This window comes from Populus alba, chromosome 1, assembly GCF_005239225.2.
Source record: "Populus alba chromosome 1, ASM523922v2, whole genome shotgun sequence".
NCBI classification, from domain to species: domain Eukaryota; kingdom Viridiplantae; phylum Streptophyta; class Magnoliopsida; order Malpighiales; family Salicaceae; genus Populus; species Populus alba.
The window spans coordinates 10467183-10487682 of NC_133284.1; the positions used below are offsets into that span (position 1 = coordinate 10467183).

The window sequence follows — 20500 nt, forward strand, 5'->3', positions numbered from 1 at the left end:
TCCTTCCACCAGCTACTGTTTTAGGCCTGAGAAGGTGAAGGTGCCTCGTCCTTGGGAAGGAAGAACGGCTGTCTCATTTTGAGGAAGAACAGCTGTGGCAGGCTTCTGTTTCAGTTCCCAGTGCTTGCGTGCAGACACTGCAAATATTACCTTTCGGTGAATTTGAATCGGAATTTCTGGGTGCTTTGGTGTTTGCTTTCCTTGCATCTGCTGCTTTCTGAAGTGTATTTCCTAGTTTTTCTGTGATAACCCACTCATTGACTCTTCCAGCTTCTAGCAGACCGATGAGAGTTGCCTTAGTCCGGTGCAAAGACATAACGTTCTCGAAAAGGATCCAGTAAAACAGCAAGTGAATTGACCTGCACATTCAAGGATGTGCAAAGACATTATTGACAACTTTTTACTGGTTAAGCAATTCTCTCCCTCTTTTCTTCTTTCTTTTTTTATTGACGTTGGTGAGATGTTTCTGCGATGCAATTTGATTGTTGCAAAGTGTTCAATCACTTTTGCCTATATATAGAGTTTCTCATTGGGGGGGAAATAGTGGGGTCTAAGCTCTGTAACGCGCCCATAGCCCGGCAAGGGCGGCAATGGCACCAATGGCACCATAAAATTCTTGAATTTGCAGCAATAGGCAACAACAATATTGCCAAGCAAGCTACTCCTTTTTTAAAAATTAAAGATTAAAAAATTGATGGATCCACTTTACACAGTAAGTTACTCTGCTAGAGGCCATTCAGATTTTGTTTGCTACGTAAGACTTGTTCAACAAAAGTGGTCATCGTGGACTTGGACATATCTTGCACATATTGCCTGCCAAATGTGGAAACGAATGTCATGATTTTTGGCGTTTTCTTGAAGCAAGAGATCGAAAACGAAATGAATGTATACATGTAAAAAGGCAAGGAGAAACAAGCAAGAAAACTTCCTGGCCTTTTGCTTTTTTCTCTCTTTTTTTTTCCGGTCAAGCTGTCTTTTGCATTTTTTTTGAACATGCCTGTTTGTACCATGCTGCTGCCTTGGCCTTGGCTTTGGCTTTGGCATTGTCATCGTCGCCGTCCTAAAAGAATCGGTGCAGTATTTGGAATTAGGTAATTAGCCCATTTCTTCAGCGCATCTAATTCCAATATCCAGACCGAGATGCTGTGGTAACGTCTAGGCCTGAAAGTGGAGATGAAGTATCAGGCCTTACTTTTGTAAGTTGGCCTCCATAAGCTTTATTTGACGGTGGGCTTTAATTTCTGGAATCATCGAACCAGCAGTCCCTCCCATTTAATTATCAAGACCAGAAACTTCTCGTGAAAATCTCAAAAATACAGTTAAAATAAGAAAAAAAAAAAGAAGAAGAAAATCTACAACAAGTTTTTTTAATGGTTGATAGACTAGTGTTGTAGTGACGGAAAGGTCTCTTTTAATTTCCTAGCAACCAAACATGCATGCAAGAAGTGGAGCAAGATTTCTTTTATCTTTCTCGTGTAAGCAAATTGTTGTTGAAATCAAATGGTGATATTAGTGTAGTATAAGCTTTCTAAGTCGCAAGATTGTGCTGAGTTTTGCATCACGAGAAATCCCTCATAAGACCCACTTTTTTTCAAGAAAGTATATAGGTCTCCATTTCATCTACCACATAACCACCACCTAATTAGCAAGCAGCTGTGGAGCTTCTTTTTTCAACGCTTAAATTTTCTCTTGATGTCTCTTACACTTGTAAACGCAATGAAGCATGCAAATTTCCATAAAGAAAAGGATGTCAGAAAATAAGAGAAACGAAGGCTAAAGATGAGAGGAGGGTTCTTCCAAGAAGTGGACGTTGTTTTGGTGGATTTGATTCGGCTAGTAGGGTTAATGGGGAAGCAAGGAAAGGGGATTTTAGAATCTTCAAGACTAAATCAACTCTCAGTAAGCAGATTTTTATGCTAGGGTTACTATTCATTCTGAAAAACAAAAAACCTCTCTGGTTTTAGTGTTTAATAATTGTACCAAAGAAACAGTTTTATTATAGATTAGACTGCAATCAATCAAATAAGATGAACTCAATTTGCATGTTGTCTCTGTTTTGTTTTGCAGGATTATGAGGACATTCTCCTTCCCAGAGATAAGAAATGGCCTTTTCTCCTCCGATTTCCAATCGGTTGCTTTGGTATTTGTCTTCGATCTAGAGAGTATTAGAAAATGTGGTAGCGGAGTTTTTTTTAAAGTATTTTTATTTTAAAATGTATTAAAAATAATTTTTTATTTGTTAAATATTAATTTTAAGAAAATATATAAAAAAATTAAATTTAAATAAATAAATTTTCATGGAAGTGTCCTAGTAGCGAAGCCGACTTATGGCGTGCACTTGCAGCAAGTCCAGCTACCCAGTTTCTCCACATAATACCATTCATCAACCTTGCCCTCTTGCGATCCTAATTTCTGTTTCTTTCACCTACATTCTCAAATGCATATTCTACTTCGAAGCTGTCAAGAGAGAGTACTTTCACCCTGTCCGTGTCAACTTTTTCTTTGCTCCATGGGTTGTGTGCATGTTCCTGGCCATTAGTGTACCCCCTCTGCTAGCACCTGAAGATTTGCATCCTGCCCGTTGGTGCGCCTTCATGGGACCTTACTTCTTCCTTGAGCTCAAGATCTATGGCCAATGGCTATCATGTGGAAAGAGGAGTCTTTGCAAGGTAGCTAATCCATCTTCTCATCTCTCTGTAGTAGCAAATTTTGTTGGGGCAATTTTAGCCTCTAAAGTTGGGTGGAAGGAGGCATCTAAGTTTTTGTGGGCAGTAGGCTTTGCGCATTACCTTGTGGTATTCGTCACATTGCATCAGAGACTGCCAACAAGCGAACCATTGGCTAAGGAGCTCCATCCCGTGTCCTCTATGTTCATTGCAGCCCCATCTCCTGCAAGCATTGCTTGGGAAACTATATATGGTGATTTTTATGGGCTGTCAAGGACGTACGTATCAGCTTTTTCACAGGGTTCGGGTAAGACTGCCCCTACGTTGAATTTCCTTTCCAGGTTTCCAATTAGTTTCAGGCCTAGATTTACTTGTGGATAATCATTTGTAACTTCACAGGTTTTCAGTGACATGGTGGTCTTACACCTTCCCCATGACAACAGCATCAGTGACAACAATCAAGTACGCAGAGAATGACCCTGGAGTTCTAAGCAGGGGACTTGCACTTACACTACTATCAACTGTATTCTGTATTTTCCACTAACTATTACATGTGTTGTTCATGCAATGCTACAGAAAAAGTGTGGTGGTATAAGGGTAAGAAGGCCTTGATGGCTGTACAACACCGACCATGTAGTAATTTTTATTGGATTGGGGACAAGCCTACGAAATTTTAGGAGACAGAGGTTAGATTTACACTAACGCGTGACATCAGTTTCTTCCACGGTAAACAATTGATCTCAAACGGACTTCCATGGTTTCTGTATAACAAAAAGATTGATTATTTTTGTCCAAGTGTTCACCCATCATGCTCCATTCCCTGTAATTCTCAAATCTCACCGGATGCCCAAGCTCCTATTGACATTCCAAATAAAATTATCATTGTGGAAATGGAAATAGGGAAAAAATTACTGATCTCCGTTGACATACCTCCTGATCGATTGGTTTCTGACTTCATCGGTGCCCATATTGCTCCCATATTGAATCTGCTGCTTTCCAACAAGTATAGATTGCCTTTCTTTCACCAAATGCACCATCTAAAAGAAGAAAACAAATAATTTATAGCTGGAACAAAATGAAGGTAATGTTGCACAGAGATGGTTCCAAACAGGTGCCATGCTTACCTTCTGCTCTGTTTGCAAGGGATTCAATCTATTTTCTTTTGGACCCTTAACGCCAAAGAAACAATTAAAGACATTAAGCAGAGTAGACTTGCAATAATGATATATGTGTGTTTGCTATGACAAAGAATTTATAAGGAACAAGGAGAACCTTCGTAGATAGATAGCTTGGTTGAGGAAATTGCAATTGAGATTTGTTATTTGGTTGGAGTTCACTTGTCAGGGAGAGCTGGCATTCACAGGCCAAAAGAATGTGAGCATCTTGGAAAGCATATGAGTGCAAATGCTATGATAACAATAATGAGCACTACAACAGAAATAAATGTATGCATCCCTCAAACAGGAGATAGCATAATGATTTTTTTTTTTTTTTTAACTACAAGATAGAAATTGAAGGGCTACCTTACTGAAAAGATCTATGGGTGGATTATGTTGAAACCTCTTCTCCGTATGAAAATTAAATTCCTGTAATTAACACGATATTGTTTCAAATGATTCTGCATACCATTAATCAGTAGTTCAGTACATATATAGCAACTAGAGCTATCAATGGATTACCATTGGCACCGTGGTTTCCTGAATGCTAGTTTGAAAAACACCCATTTCTCCTTTACTAGAGAATATCTGCAATCAGAGACAACAAGCAGGTTCACATTTAGTAATTGCTACCACAACATTTAGAGCATAAGATCTGCACTATTTTCTCTATTACCTTCTTATTCAGAGGGCGAGCTTTGAATGTATGTGTTGCACCACATCCGTCCTGCTTTGGAGGATTCATGGTGGTTGGTCTGAGCAAAGTAGGAGCAAATTTGAAGTAAGCACTTGAGGGAAATGAACATCAAATGAAAATTGTCGATCACCTTTTACTCATTCTGAGGTCGATTAATAAAAAAAAATATTACCTTCTGGATTCTGTCTTCACACTTTCTGAAATTGTACTGGGTTTATCCAGCCCCTGTAATAAAGCATTTCAGTCTCCCCGTGTTTTACTAATTATGACAAAGAAGATGATTACAGCCACTAAGACACAGAATACCACCAAAAACAGTTCTCGTCATATTATCCACAAAGATTTGAACCAGTGACGAAGACTGTTTTCAGTTGGATTAGTAATCATGATTTCAAGGAATCTAAATAAACCTTGTTTGAATCATTGCACTGCAATGAGGAAGATGAAACTGAAGAGTTGTGCTGCATTGCCCTTTCTAATGTCTTCAAGTGAAATTCCTGAGAAGCAATGGAAGCATTTCTCAACACCAAATACAGGACAAAAGCTTCCTTCTTCTGAAATGTTTTTCTATAGTTGGAGCAGGACCCATATTCTCAGCACTGCTCTACTTATTATAGACAGAAATAGAAACAGGCAGAAGCCAGCTCAAGCACTTACTTGAAACTCTGGCAACTTTGGGGCACTCTTCTTTGGAAGAGGAAATGAAGGAGCCTCAAGAATCTGCAAAACAAAATGATATATATATATTTTTTTTTTTTTGGGAAAACAAAAAAAAGTTTTATATATGACATCTCAAACTATTTAACTTGTATACTCACTTTTCGGTTCAATGGGCGTGCTTTGAATCTTCGTGCAGGCGCTGTCATGTATTGCTGTTCTTTGGGCCTGAGTTATAAACATGTCAATTATTTGGCCATCTGTGTTAACGATAACTTGGTACCTCAGAATCTTGAACAGAAGCACAAACCTCATCCTTTGTGCCCTGTGTGCTGTTACAAGGTCAGGCTCTCTTGGAACAGTCAGCCTTAGTTTTGCATGAGAAGAGATTTTATCAACAAAACCATCCTGCAAGACCAGGTCGAAGTATTTGGTAACTTCAATTGATGATTTTATCCCGTTATGTAGATTGAATTATATAATCCTCTCTCCAATTCCAAAAAGTCTGAACTTCATCTCTTTTTCACCTCCATTGTTCTGATGATTATAAGTTTTCCTTTTATATACATATCAAAGCATATAGAAGATCACAGCTAAAAACATAAAAGCTTTGTGCTTGATAGTTCATGACTATTGGTAAAAAATCAAAGCTGTCCTAACCACTTTATGTCAATACAAGTTAAGATTGTAACTTGTTTTTATGAAACAATGGTGGCGAGCATATTTTCCCCAGAAATTGTGTAAAATTTTTGCAAGTATACCTTTGGGGTTTAGAGGGTTGATTACAACATAAATTAGCTCAGGTCAACGGAAAAATCATTTTTTTAAGAGTTTGAGGTGTGAAAGACTGGAGATGATTGATCAAATATGCAACGCATACAAAATGTAACTTGAGGTCCAAATTAAAACAAGCATCTACCTTTTTAGATGTCTTGTGGATAAAATCTGTTTGCTGCTTTCCATCACCAATCTGTTATGTAGAACATGTAAGTGGACTCGTAAATATTTATAAAAAAGGAAAACAAAATGATACTAAGATTTAGTTCGGGACCCCTGCACTAAATTTAGGGATCAATTTCACTCACAGTCCGCAATTCACTAACATGAGCTTCCAAATGTCAAGCTAGGTCCAGTCATTAATAAACAGCCACACCTACATCCTAATCAACTCCTTTAATTTGATAATAGAACATGAGAATGCAAGATACGGTAAAACAATTGAGGGAACATTCCCAATAACATGCATCAATGTGCCAGCCACTGGTCTGCCTGCAACTACATGGTCAAAACCCTTGTATAAATAACAAGAGTTCTTTCTTTTCTTTTCTTTTTTTATTTTTGTGCGTGTTATTCAAAATGTCCATTATTGATCAGCACATATAACTTCATGACAAGTTCTCCAAAATACAAGCAAAAGGAATGGGCAAGAAGATAGATTCACAAAAGCTGTGTACCTTGCAAACGTGACCTCCTTCCAGTTTCTGCCTCTTGGCAGAATGACTTTCAAGTGCAGAAGAATTGCATAAGCTTCTCTCCTTTTGACCCAGCAGTATCTGAAATCTAAAAATTAGAGATGTAATATTAGAAAGTGACTGTATTAAACTGAAAGGTCTCTGATTCTAGCTTCCAGTGAGTTGCTATATGGTAATTGCCTCTAGCTTAAATGCATAGAATATTAAATATTCTTCATAAAAGAAGATGAATGCTTTATGGTATATACTCACACAACAATCCACATGTTTGCCAAAGTTGTGCTTTTAAAATTGAATGGATCATCTAACTAAAACCATAAGAAAAGGACCAAGACAAGTTCCAAGTTGTAGCTTTATTGGAAAATTTCATAAAATAAATAAGCATATTTCTTCAACAGTATAACAAGTAACGATAAAAGTTGTTTTCTTTGACCACAAGTAAATAAGAACAAAGAATTTAGTGAGAATCACCTGGAAACACCTATTTGAGTGGGGTGATTTTGCTTAGCCAACTGACTAGCCGTAGGTTTCATCAAAGTTGAACTCCTGGGAAATGTTGGCTTGACAGTGGACTTCACCTTGGGGTTTGATTTATCAGTAGATTTCTGATGGTAAAAAGTCAATCCTGCAAGCGAAAACAAGAATTTTATGAAAGCTAGCACAGTTTGACCAAAGTTTTGGCAAACTAGCACAAGTTGAAAAGGTATTTAGAAAATAACACAGTTTAGTTAAAGTCGCAGACAGGAACCGCAACTTCGTTAAAGTCACATTTGGGAACACGACTTTAACCCCTAACTCTCTAAATAAACCCTAAACTACCCGAACCCCAAATAAATCCTAAATTGAAATCAGTATCTCATACATCAGTTAATAGCTAAAAATACGAGGAAGAGTGATCTAGCTGGAGTAATATTTTAATGCAAGAATAACACAATCATATAACGTTTCTCAAAATAGTTGTTTGCCATTGTTTTTATTCAACTCCAATGATAGGAAGCTTCATTGCATATTTGAGGCTACAAGCCATGGAGGATGGAATATTGATACAAATGAGTGTTGGTATTGCAACATGTATTGATTCTACCATTCAAAAAAATTCAAGGTCTATGTTGTTTTCAAAGAACACTGGTCCTAAGCACTGCTTTTCCAAAAACAAAAACCATGGAGTACTTGGTGTGAAAGTGAAAACAGCTCTGTGTGTAATGTTTTTCTGACAGATTATTTTTCACCAAGTCAATCTTGAAAAAATAGAAAATGGTATTGGCCAAGCAAGGTTTTATTTCGAGCTCTAGTCATCACAATCTAAAATTTGCTATGGTGAAGTAAAAGTCATAGGGCATGCATAGTCTCTACACAAGCATAATCATTAGTACCTGTATCGTCCACCTCTATTGCAGAAACTTCTGGTCCCATGTCACCATTAAGCAGAGTGACCCTATTTTCCTCATCCTTAGATTTTAGAGAGGTATTTACATTCTCCAGTAGACTGTACATAAACTTTGCCACAAATGCTGAAACACAAACAAATACACCAATTTAAGCTAAAAAAGAATAATTATAAAAATGGTAAATAAGGATTGGCTTGATAATAGTTACTAAGAGCTCCATAATTCAATAAACAATCAGGGAAAAACGAGCAATGAACAAATTACGGTGTTTTGAGACTCACGAGAGGGAGGACAGCTCGGCGCCGTATCAAACCACCGCTGAACCTCACGCGCCTCCACGATTGACTCCCGGCTAGTGAAATCGAAGTACTTTGGAGCTCCAAACTCGTAATCAAGATCAATTTCACGCGCCTCAAACACCATAAACTCCACCTCCATTTTCTCTTCCATTTCCATCTCTCTCCAAAACGCACACTCTATAACCGTTATAGTGGAGGAGAGAAGAGGAACGGCGTTGATTCCGTTGAGAGAACGGTCGCTTGCCAAACCTCTCTTACTGTAGCATCGTATGCAATAAGTAAATAAATAAATCATTTAAAATAAATACTCTTTTTTCTTAATTTGTTTTGGTATTTAGTTGCCAAAAATACACCGCTGGGTTGGTGGGTTTTTTTTTTTTTTTCTCCAATAATATTATCATTTAGGTTACAATTTTTTTTAAAGGGAAAACAGCCTAAAATCTTATTAGATAAGGAAAGATAAATTTAGTCTTTATGCATAATATCATGTTTGTTTTTGTTTTTTTTTTTTTTTTTAAATTATTTAAAAATATATTTTAAAAAAATAAAAAATATTTTTAAAAAAAATAATCATTACTATAACACTAAAAAAATACTCTAAAAATAGGCAGAATTATATCCTGAATGTTAAATACCCGAGAAGCACAAAATGAGGTTTTGAGTTTTTATTATTATTTGCAATGATCCAAAATTTGAATTGTATGGAACGGAAGTTTATAATAATATATTAATAATTGGATAATGAGTGTGAAAATGACAAGACAGTTCTACCCTGGGGATCTGGAAGAATGGCTGTAGTTGGGTTTCGAGTGGTGAGTGAGATTTGAATTAAGATAAAGGGTAAGATGTGGAATTTAGTTGTCGAGGGGAGTGAGGTTTTTGTCTTTGAACAGAGGGGCAAGTGTTTATCGGGGATCGAGATTACTGTCGAGGAGTCTGAAGATTTCGGCGCTTGTTCGCGTTGCCCTTGTAGGTGCAAATAAATTACGAGATTTGACATTAACGGTTTTGTTCGTTTTGGTAGGTAATGGGATCGGGTGTAGGGTCCGCTTTCGAAAATTCAAAAATGAGAGGGACGGGGTAGAACTGGAAATTAGAATAAAAGTCAATTGTTAGAGTTGAAAAATCTATGGGAAATTAAAAAATGATTTGATATCAGTTCAGTTGTATGTACTATGTATAGCCTTTCTAGGTTGTTGAATGTTGAGATGGGCTTTTGATGAGTTGCAGAATGAGGGTCCGAGTTTCGGGGAGTCGAGTCGTTCAATTATCTTCGACACATATCCAACAAAGTTTGTCCAGTATTATACTATTAATAGCAATTCGAGATGTAAATCGAATACAAGTGCGTCTAGGAATTAGGTTAAAACTGTATTTTTTAAAAAATATTTTTCCAGCATTTTTTTTTTTCATGTTCCAACCTTTTTCATATGATTTCAACCAACTCTCATGACTCAAAAAACTCAATCTTAATCTCAAATATAATCTATTTGTTGTTAAAATAAATTTTTTTATTCGTTTTGTTTTTAATCGCAAATGTATATTTATATTGTTTTGATTAAATTCATGATGTGTTCGTTACTTTTTTAAGTGTTTGATTATGCTTATTTATATTAATTAAATTAATCAAAATATTTGTGGTTTCATGATGGTAATACTTGGTAAATAATTAATTAAAAGCAGCTAACATAAATTGTGTAATGGAAAGAAATAAATCAAAACATGAGTCTTCGCTTATTAGTATTTTCATAATAAATATATTAAAAAAAAAATAGCTTTTTTGTCAAGCTAAAATCCCAAATTATTATCCTAAATTTTTTTTATTTCTAATAAATATATGTATTTAGTTTAGGTAAAATATTAGTATGTATACATAATAAGTATTGTTGTTATATAATTAAATAACAATGCAAATTATCTTAACTATGATGTTTTAAGATGATTTTTTTTTTTTAACATAATCAGATGTTTACTTAAAAATCTCTATATACCAGATAAGTTTTTTAATATCTATAAAACTAAATATTAATTATTTTTTATTTTATTTTTATCTCTCTTACATAATTAATAATCAGATCGCCAAGAAATTTTTCGCGACACTATATCTTACCATTTCTTTTATGGTAAAAGGTACCCTCCAAATACATGTAGCATTTACTCTTGAATTACATTGATTGAAAACACAGTTGAATGACATAAATACATGGTAGTCTGAATTTTTAGTGCTTCAAGGGGCGTTTATTTTTTAAAAAGTAGTTTTCAAGAAATCATTTTTCAAACTTTCATGTGTTTATTTATCATTAGAAAAGTTTGTCAATGAAAAATATTTTTTGGTCAAAGGAAAAATTTGGCTTGATTTCTAGGAAAGTGTTTTCCTTTTATTTTGGACGAAAAATACTTTCTGAAAATTGTGAAAAATTTAGAAATGTTATATTATTTGTTGATTAAATCAAACTTGATCCTCAAACTTTTGATTGCTATAATATATTTTGTTTTGAATATTTTTTTTCAATTTTATTCCTTAGAATTTAATTTTTATATTAACTTTGATCCTCATTTTTATAATTGTTATTTCCTTTTTTCTTATTATTTTTTAATTAAAATTTTTTATCTATCAAATTTGGTCCTCATTATTTTGATTGTTACTTATTTTATTTGAAATAATTTATAAAATGGTAATTATTTTTTTTTTAATTTCTTCATCTTTCAATTTTTTTTTATTTTTTAGATTTGATTTCTATTATTTTGATTATTATTTATTTTGTTTGAGATAATTTATAAAATTATATTTATTTTTAATTTCATTCTCATTCAACCTTTTAATTTGTAAGATTTGTTCCTCATTATTTTAATAAACTTGAAAAAATAATATATTAATAAGTTATTTTTCAGTTTATTTTTTATGACATAACCAAATACTGGAAAATATTTTTTAATTTATTTTTCATTACACTACCAAACATCAGAAAATAATTTATTTTTTTGGAATTCACTTTCCAAAAAAAAACTACTTTCCAACAAATAAACGGGGCCTCAAAATGATGTTATACTAGTAGTTGTTCGTAAACTAAAATCCAAAGTGAAGGTGTTTTTCTTTTATTTTGAGTGAAAAACACTTCTAAAAGTTGTGAAAAATTTAGAAATATTATATTATTTGCTGATTAAATCAAATTTGATCCTCAAACTTTTGATTGCTATATATATATTTTTGTTTTGAATATTTTTTTTCAATTTCATTTCTTAGAATTTAATTTTTATATTAACTTTAGTCCTCATTTTTATAATTGTTATTTTCTTTTTCCTTATTATTTTTTAATTGAAATTTTTTATCTATCAAATTTGGTCCTCATTATTTTGATTGTTACTTATTTTATTTGAAATAATTTATAAAATGGTAATTATTATTATTTTAATTTCTTCATCTTTCAATTTTATTTTTATTTTTTAGATTTGATTTCTATTATTTTGATTATTATTTATTTGTTTGAGATAATTTATAAAATTATATTTATTTTTAATTTCATTCTCATTCAACCTTTTAATTTGTAAGATTTGTTCCTCATTATTTTAATAAACTTGAAAAAAATAAAATATTAATAAGTTATTTTTCAGTTTATTTTTTTATGACATATCTAAACACTGGAAAATATTTTTTTAATTTATTTTTCATTACACTACCAAATATCAGAAAATACTTCATTTTTCTGAAATTCACTTTTCAAAAAAAAATTACTTTCCAACAAATAAACGGGCCTCAAAATAATGTTGTACTAGTAGTTGTTGGTAAACTAAAATCCAAAGTGAAAAGCTAAAAAATAGACGCAATTAGCTAATATTGATCTTGTAAATCAAGATGTTTTTTCAAATTTTTCTTATATTTATTAACATGAAAATAAAAAGATTTTTGTTTTGGAAAAATATATTTTTATCAAAAATTTGTGTTTTAAACAAAACCATATCATAATCTTAAAAGTAATTTTTAATAAAATGATAAATTGATAATTTTGATGCAAATAAATAAAAAACTAACAATAATTTTGAGAAGAATCATATAAGAAATTTATAATAAAAATTTTAAAAATAAATATATCAACACAATACATATTAGATTCATATATATGTTTTTAAGACTCCATATATTTGATAATTTTTTAATGTAATTTTAAATTTTATCATACTCAAGGCTAATTAAGACCCAAAAGAAAGAACAAAAAATGATGAGAAAAAGAAGAGATATATTACCCAATCAAGTTACCTCATCTTGTTTATATCCATCATCCAAGAATTATACAAGTTAATTCAAGTTAATGATAATTGATATAATATGCTATTAAAAAAAAACAATTATCCTCAATTTTTTTATAAGTTTTCATTTTAGTCCAAAATTTTATCTAGCTTGTGGCCAATTAACACTCAATTAAAACCTAACCAAGAAGAAACTAAAAAAAAGAAAAAAAATAATTAGTCAACCAAGTTAGCTCATTATTATTATATTCATTACCCAAGTTATAAATTTCACATATTAACCTGGTTCAATACAGTATATTATTGCATTTTCAATTCATTTTTAAATTTTTTTTATTTTATGATTTAATCTTGAATAATTCTAGTTATGAGTTTAAGCCTGACAAGATTAGATAAAAGTTAAATCAATGATGCCATGAAAATTGTTTTGGAATCGATCGTCATTTTTTATTATTCCATTAAATTATCTACAATTCCATCATTTATGAAATTGAGATTGTAGTCAAATTCTATAAATGTAGCGTCATTAAGCAATCTCCGTCTAATTTATATAGTTATTAAATAATGTTTAACACTAGTTTTTTGAATAAAACACAATTAAAAATAAAAAAATTTTATTTTCTTAGGTCGAACCCGATTCAATGTATTTTTAGCTTTGAACCGGATCGGTTCGGCCGGATCAATTTTACTATTGATAGATAAAAATGGGTGAATAGTGAAGCATTAAAGAAAATGGATGAGAACAGTGGAGCATGACCATTACAAGAAGCAGCTGAGAGCTGCTTCTTGATACTTGTGGTTGCATCATAGTTAATGGTGAGGCCTATTATTGAAAAACTGTGGTGAGAATGTTACCAAACAAAAAAAATTGTGGTTGCGGGTGAACCTCATCCGCAGCCACAATATCAAACAACCACTTAAACAAGGCATTCAATTCACCTGTTGGCTCTCTATATGGAAGAGGCTATACCAATTTTTTTTAATTTTTTTTTACATTTATTAAGATATATGTAATGGTCTATCAATGTTATCTAACATATGGGTCAAGCTTTTAATTTGCATTTAAACTTAACGAAGCCACATGTTTTATTTTTTTATTCTTACGCAATAATTGACATAATATTCGGCTCGGGCACCGGGCCTAGTGGGTTGTGTATAATTGGATCACTCAAAACACTTTGTTTCTTGATCCCAAAAGCACATGAATTAAAGAAAAGCATGTGGCTCAAATAAATAAATAAAAGGAAATTCGCTGGGAGCATCTATGGTGCTAACCCAAAAAGCATTGGAAAGTGACAAGTCATTTTTAACGGGGGGAGTTTGGAACCTCCATCACGAGAACCTTTTGCATAATCTTTCCTTTCAGACTTTCAGTTGTGGTTGACAGGAGAAGGGACAAATTGGGATTTGATCTTCAAGTGTCTGTCAAGGGTAGGGTTACGAGAGGCCAATTACAGACAGATTCTATGGACTGGCTGTGTGGAGACATTGCTTTGTGTCCAGATTAAAACTATGCTATTTTATATAAAGGATGACTTGCTTAAAGTAGATGAAATTGCTATAAAGCAAGAACATACTGTAGAATTTGAAGATGCTGTATTTTGAAGATTCATCTTGGTCGCTCTTCTTATTTAAGAAATCTTTTATCTATATGCTTTCAGATGCTGACTTTGTTCAGAAGTCAATTAAGAATAATAGGGAGAGGCTTCGAAGAATGCATGCTGCATTTGTGGCAGGTTGAAGCAATTAAGCAATGAGTGTACAAAGAGCAATGGGGGCTTTTCCTGTGAGTTAATGAGCTCTAATAGAGAGAAAGGGGAGCTTGAGCTTTGGGAGAAATTGTTGGATAAGGCAAAGCTCATTGTTACTCAGAAAAGTGTGGATGACTGTAAATCAAGCAGCTGAAATGTTTGGTTTGTTCTAAAGAATTAGATCCCATGCAGATCTTCAGGCAGGATAGTTTCTTGAAGCAGTTTCTCTGTTGACGATGGAGAAGGTAGAAGAAGCTTTGTTATAAATGATCTTGGACAATAGAAATTCCTTTTATCCAGAGTGTTAGCATTAGTTTTTTCCACACTTTAAATCATTACCTCCGGAGTGAAGCTGCTCTCTGCTGCATTTGATTTGGAGACAGGTAGAGTCCTGTGAAAAATTCATTCCACTTACAGGAGCTGGATCAAAGAGCTTCCCGGAGGCTGAATCGCGACGGTGAGGACACCCGACTCGAGACACTGTTCATAATGTTCCAATCTAATAGCTAATCACCTACACTACGATGTCCACGCCATGTGTGATACAATAAATGAATCATTTTATTGCAAAATGTTGCAAATGTCAGGAACAATTTACTCTTTTAATCTCAAAATGAATACAAAAGAATGATTTCTATTTTTTCCCCCTAATATCCAACTCCCTTGTCTCTGCACAATGACTCACACCACCTTCCAGCTAGACTGCCACTTTTATTATTATTATTAAAAGTGCTTAGTTAAATGAACTCTGAGGTGGTCCAAGAAAACCATCTAATGCACTTCGAAAATCTACGATGATTCTACTCCAGACCTTATGGATTCGAGGACCTGAACAACCTCAGCCATGCTAGGTCTTCTTGAAGGAACCTCAGATGTGCAAATCAACCCTAACTTCATGACTTGAATCAACTCATTCTCTGAAAAACCTCGCAAACTTCTATCAAAGCAATCTGAAGCAGAGCCAGTCTCCAACAACCCGCGAACATATTCACACAGAACCACCACCTCATTTGCTGTAGGACTCTCCACCGGTTTCCTCCCAGTAACCAGCTCCAAAAGAATCACTCCAAAACTATACACGTCACATTTATCGCTTAATCTTAGACTCTGAGCCAACTCTGGTGCAACATACCCTACTGCATTGTGGAATTTTGTTAAACCATAATTGTCCAAAATGGGGAGCAACTTCCCCAACCCATAATCAGACAACTTGGCCTCGTAATTTTCATCTAATAGTATGTTAGTGGATTTGATGTTGAGATGGAGAATTGGAGGCCTACAGTCATGGTGAAGATAAGAAAGAGCCCTAGCTGTTAAGAGAGCAATTTGAAACCTCCTGGACCAGTATAATTCTCTGTTCCCAACACCGGTACTGGTTCCCGGATAATTAAGCCCATGCAGATTGTCATATAGATTACCATTAGGAATAAATTCAGACAAAATTAACTGCATTGTTGAAGACCAGTAATACCCTTGAAATGCAACCAAATTGGGATGTCGAAGGTTACCTAACCGTCCAATTTCTTGCTCAAATTCATCTTGGCTTCTGATCCTACCCAGAGTCTCAAGCTTCTTCACTGCAATACAAACCCCGCCTTCAAAAGTAGTTCTGTAGACCGTACCGATTGATCCACCACCGATTAAACATTCCTTGTCTAGCAAAGCTTTGGTTCCAGCCTCCCAATCTTCGTACTTTGATGGCAAAGTCTTGCTGAACAGAACCAGCTTCCCAATTATAACATTTGAATCTGTTGAACCCAATGGAGTACTCTCAACTACAGTTGTCACATCGTCTTTTTTCCTGCTGCGTGCCCTGATGTTCATGATTGATACCACACAAACCCCAGTAAGGATCAGTGAGGCAGCAACGATTGCCACAATAACAGAGTTGCTGAGCACCTTGTTTTTCTTCGATTTGTTACCTGTGCCATTGCCACCTCCTGAACAAGAGATATCCAAAGGTGTCCCACAGAGCCTAGAATTGTTAAGAAATGCAGCTGCGCCAAAAGCCTGGATTTTTGGTATTGAAGGAATGGGACCTGAAAGGTTGTTGGAGGAGACATTGAAAAATTTTAAGTTGGCCAAATTTCCAAGAGAAAATGGAATGGTCCCAGAAAGGTTGTTTTGTGACAAGTCAAGAAGTTTGAGGTTTGATAGGCTTCCTAGAGTCTCAGGTATGCCACCATCAAGCTGGTTTCTATGTAAATCAAGGACTTCTAGAGACGTCAAATTGTCAAGGGTGTTGGGAATTTCTCCATCTAATGCATTTCCAGAAACATCCCTGCATGTTAAATAAAATAAAAAACAGAAATTCCTGGTCATGTTTGGATTAAAAAAACAAAAGCTGAAGAAATCTAAAACACCAGGATAATGTTTGGACTCACAGCTCACGAAGAAACCTGCAGTTGCTGATATCTTTAGGAATTTCACCAGCAAGATTGAGGTTGTGCAAATCCAGAAGGAGCAGCAACTCAATGCTTCCAAATTCTCTAGGGATTGTCCCCTCTATTGAATTGTTGCCCAATTTAAAAACCAAAAGCCTCTCCAAATTGGCAATCCCAACTGGGATACTCCCATTCAGCCTGTTAAATCCCAAGTCGATAAATTCAAGGCTTTTGCAGTTTGTAATGCCCAAAGGGATTTCACCATCCAGTTCATTACTTGAAGCATCAAAGAATTTTAGACTCTCACTGCAAGTTCTCACCTCTGGAATCCCCCCTTGAAACCCATTATGTGATAAATTGAAGTAGCTCAAGTTTTGCAATCCAAGAATTCCAAATGGAGCCGGCCCAGTAAACATATTGCTGCCAAGATCCAAAAAAACTCAATCTTTGGCAATTTGAAATCTCTTCAAGCACACTCCCGGTTAACACATTGCTCCTCAAAGACATGTACTCTAATACAGGAACATCACAAATCCCAGAAGGCAATTGACCACTAAGATTATTGAAAGAGAAATCAAACCCTTCAAGATGAGTACAATTTGCAATTGAAGCAGGGACTGAACCAGAGAGACTATTATGAGAAAAAGAAACAAACTTGGTCTTGTAACAAAACTTGAACAAAGCAAATGGAATCTCTCCAGTGTAACCATTCCTTGACAAATCAAGAAATCTAATGCTTTGCAAATCACCAATGAATTCTGGTATTGACCCAGATAAGGCATTAGAACTCAGATTTATCTTCCACAAAGTGCTTAATTCGGCATATTCTTGAGGGATATTGCCTGTAAATTGATTGCCAAACAATGTCAAAATTCTTAAAGATCTCAGACCTGATAATGCTGGTGACAAAACCCCAGATAAGCTTGTGTTCCAAAAAACAATTCTCTCTACAAAACCAAGAGGGTTGCAGAACACGCCATTGTAGTTACAAGGATTGCTACTTGGGACCCAATTAGCCAAGCTATTGTAAGGGTCATTACTGATGTTTCCCTTGAATTGCAGCAAGATCTCCTTCTCAGTAGCTGGTGAAACTGTAGTGGCAGCGAATCCAAGGAAGAGAGAAATTAAGAGCAAAAGAGCATGGGAAAGACACAATCGATACAATCTTCTCATGCTCACTGAATAAATGTTGATAAATAGATCTAGCCCTTTGGCATTATTGATGGTGGATCCAATTGAAACAGGATCGGGGTATTCTTGCAGCACTCGCATTGAGAAACACAAGAGCACAATCATGACTAAGTAAAGGACGCATTTTTCAACTTCTGGTATCAATGAAATTAAAGAAAGCACTTAAATTGGCGAGTACAATTGCACACTAAACAACCCAATTTGTTTATGGAACGAAAAAAAAAAGATCTAGGGAGTTTCACTTTGGTGAGGTTCGTGTAAATACATGAAATTGACGAGGCATGGGAAGTGAAGCAATAAAAATGGTGAAGAAATAGTGGTGGACTCACACTGAAAGTGCCCTGGCCGGAAAGGAAGCAGGTGAGCCAATTTAATACCCCTTCTTTCTCTGCTTTAAAAAACCCCCATCTCTCTCTCTAGCATGGTGTATGTATAGCTGACACCAACTTGAAGAAGAACCACGTGCATGTCCATTTCGCTCTCACTATCTCTAGTCCTTAACACATAATCATGCTTTAAAAAAAAAGAGCACTCATCTTTTTATGGATTGCTATAAAAGAAAGAAAGAAAGAAATCTGTCTTGTTCAGTCACTAATCCTAGGCCATGACTTGTAGCTTCTGTGGCTGTCTGTAGCTATGGATTTAATTTCTCACCAACCAATGCCAGCCAATCACAGGATTATATGGTAAAGAATGGTTGTGGTTTTTTTAAAATATTTTTTATTTAAAAATATATTAAAATAATATTTTTTAATTTTAAAAAATTAGTTTCTATACAGCATATTAAAACATCTAAAAAATACTAAAATAAATTTAATTTAAAACAAGAAAAAAATTGATTTTTTTAAAAACACTTCTACATCTCAAAAACAAACAGCCCTAATCATTACGGAAAGGACCAGTTAACTTGATAAAATTAACGAATTAGACAGAAAAGGACCAGCTATGCATAAAAAATAGAGAAAAACAAAGAGGAGATAAAGTGAAGCAAGAGAAGGGCTCTTTAAATTTCTTTTTGTGGGTTTTTTTTTGTCTGTGTTGTTGACGAGTTCTTTGCTGCTTTTTTGAGGAGACCATTGAAGTTTCTCGCCATCTTTCTTTCTTTCTTTGTATCCGTTTCGATGGAGACGTTTGAGAGGACATTAAACATTGTTTCCTACTTTCCTTCATTTGTTTTTGTAGCTGGAAGGGAAGGTGGGCCGTCAAATTTATTCTTCCATTTATTCTGCTATGCTACTACATTGAAGGAGGTGGTGATGTATGATTATAGCAACAACAATTCTAATAATTAAAACACAACTCATGACTTGGTTAGGCTTGGCTTGGACTTAAACAGTTTCCAGCTAGAGATTGAAAATCCTCTCCGCTGATTTTCCATCCAGATCTTGCCGTTTAAGACAGGCAGGGAAGCCATGCCTCTTGTGTTTTAACTACTCTGATCTAGAGCTAGTAGTAGATAGATAGTTCACGGTATGCTGTTGCTCAAGTTGTTTTTTTCTAACATGAACCAAAACCAGTAGAAACCTCTCTGCCTACATGTTAATGAAGAACGACATTCATCAACTACCAATCATCTTCATCATCTTCTCTTGACTTTTTTTTTTTAAGAGGTCCCTAAAACGCTTTAATGAACACAAACGGTGACCGTTGCTGGCATAAATTCTTCTGTGGTCCCACATCAAAGCCTTTGTGTTCTCCTATAAATTTGCCACGTCAATGTCCACTATGCTGCTGCGACGCCCTTTACAGTTTACAACCACCCATGTACCGCCTGTGCGTCCCTCTTTTAATACGGGAAGTGAAAGCACGCGTAGACATACGAACCGGGAGGTATTTTTTAGATTTGCCCTCAATGAATTCCTCGAAATTTAATTTAAGATACCATGCATGGAGTTAATGATAACCCAATCCTATTTTAGAAACTAAATATTTAATCCTTCTATTATTTTAATTTATTTTCAAATTGATCATTCTTACCAATCTTTATATTTTATTTTTCCTTTTTTAAGAATGAAAAAATAAGGGAGTATATATATATTAAAAGATTGGTTAGATTAAAGTATGTTTTTTGAAAAATAAAATAAAATAAGCATGGCCAATATTTCCTTAAAATCAAGCCTGAAAAGGTGTTTTCATTGATAATTTTTTTATTTATAAATAAATATATAAAAGTTTAGAAAATAATTTTTATAAAAAAAAGGGCTTGAAATTCTTTTTATATATTATTTTGTATTAATGTATATATTTAATGCATTAGGCATTCCTTATAGTGACTAATCTATTTTTTATTATTTCTATATTGCTTTTATGCTTATGTATGTATTTCTTTTTATATTGTGTTTGTGTTAAATATGTATTTACTAGATAAATAGTTTGCCTATGTTGCAGATTCATTTTTTACCAATATAAAAAAGAATGGTAATGCATATCGATGTTTTACAGCGTTTTAAAACGTTGGGAAAAGCCCCCGAAACATCTAGAAACCGTTGACTTTATGAACCCGGCGACCCGGTCACTTGGACCGGGTCGACCACCGGGCCGGGTCTTAAAACTATGGTTAAAAGCCCCCGAAATCAGAATCTCTCCCTGTGTC

General features: G+C 34.4%; 3 protein-coding genes across 4 annotated transcripts; 1 reads left to right on the forward strand and 2 right to left on the reverse strand.

Annotated features, from left to right (window-relative positions):
• Positions 1 to 2173: 2173 nt before the first annotated feature.
• On the forward strand, positions 2174 to 3175 carry LOC118036043 (guard cell S-type anion channel SLAC1). The gene is made up of 2 exons (XM_035041736.2): positions 2174 to 2973; positions 3066 to 3175. Exons 1-2 carry the CDS (start codon positions 2328 to 2330, stop codon positions 3074 to 3076), a joined length of 657 nt encoding a protein of 218 aa, XP_034897627.1. The 5' UTR covers positions 2174 to 2327; the 3' UTR covers positions 3077 to 3175.
• LOC118036041 (protein TPX2) lies at positions 3173 to 8694 on the reverse strand. Of its 2 annotated transcripts, none has more exons than XM_035041735.2 (17): positions 8319 to 8694; positions 8023 to 8160; positions 7121 to 7274; positions 6632 to 6737; positions 6097 to 6147; positions 5488 to 5585; positions 5339 to 5405; positions 5178 to 5240; positions 4931 to 5017; positions 4693 to 4745; positions 4500 to 4578; positions 4355 to 4411; positions 4190 to 4252; positions 3939 to 4016; positions 3791 to 3835; positions 3597 to 3703; positions 3173 to 3521 (listed from the first exon to the last, which is right to left on the reverse strand). In XM_035041735.2, exons 1-17 carry the CDS (start codon positions 8629 to 8631, stop codon positions 3503 to 3505), a joined length of 1578 nt encoding a protein of 525 aa, XP_034897626.2. In that variant the 5' UTR covers positions 8632 to 8694; the 3' UTR covers positions 3173 to 3502. The 2 variants fall into 2 exon arrangements, with proteins under 2 accessions (XP_034897626.2, XP_034897625.2); XM_035041734.2 differs by having other exon boundaries at positions 4346 to 4411; positions 8319 to 8692.
• A 6178-nt stretch (positions 8695 to 14872) lies between these two features.
• LOC118036044 (probable LRR receptor-like serine/threonine-protein kinase At1g12460) lies at positions 14873 to 18535 on the reverse strand. Its single transcript, XM_035041738.2, is given in 3 exon segments — positions 14873 to 16613; positions 16717 to 17153; positions 17155 to 18535. Coding segments are annotated over 3 exon segments (2787 nt in total). The 5' UTR covers positions 18013 to 18535; the 3' UTR covers positions 14873 to 15121.
• Between the last annotated feature and the right edge of the window lie 1965 nt (positions 18536 to 20500).

Coding starts and splice junctions, on each gene's coding strand:
- LOC118036043 (XM_035041736.2), top strand. CDS start 2,328: ATGGCGTGCACTTGCAGCAAGTCCAGCTACCCAGTTTCTCCACATAAT.
- LOC118036041 (XM_035041734.2), bottom strand. CDS start 8,631: ATGATTTATTTATTTACTTATTGCATACGATGCTACAGTAAGAGAGGT. Junction 6,738..7,120: donor ACTCAAATAGGTGTTTCCAG/GTGATTCTCACT, acceptor TCTAATTTTTAG/ATTTCAGATACTGCTGGGTC. Junction 3,704..3,790: donor CCTTGCAAACAGAGCAGAAG/GTAAGCATGGCA, acceptor TTCTTCTTTTAG/ATGGTGCATTTGGTGAAAGA.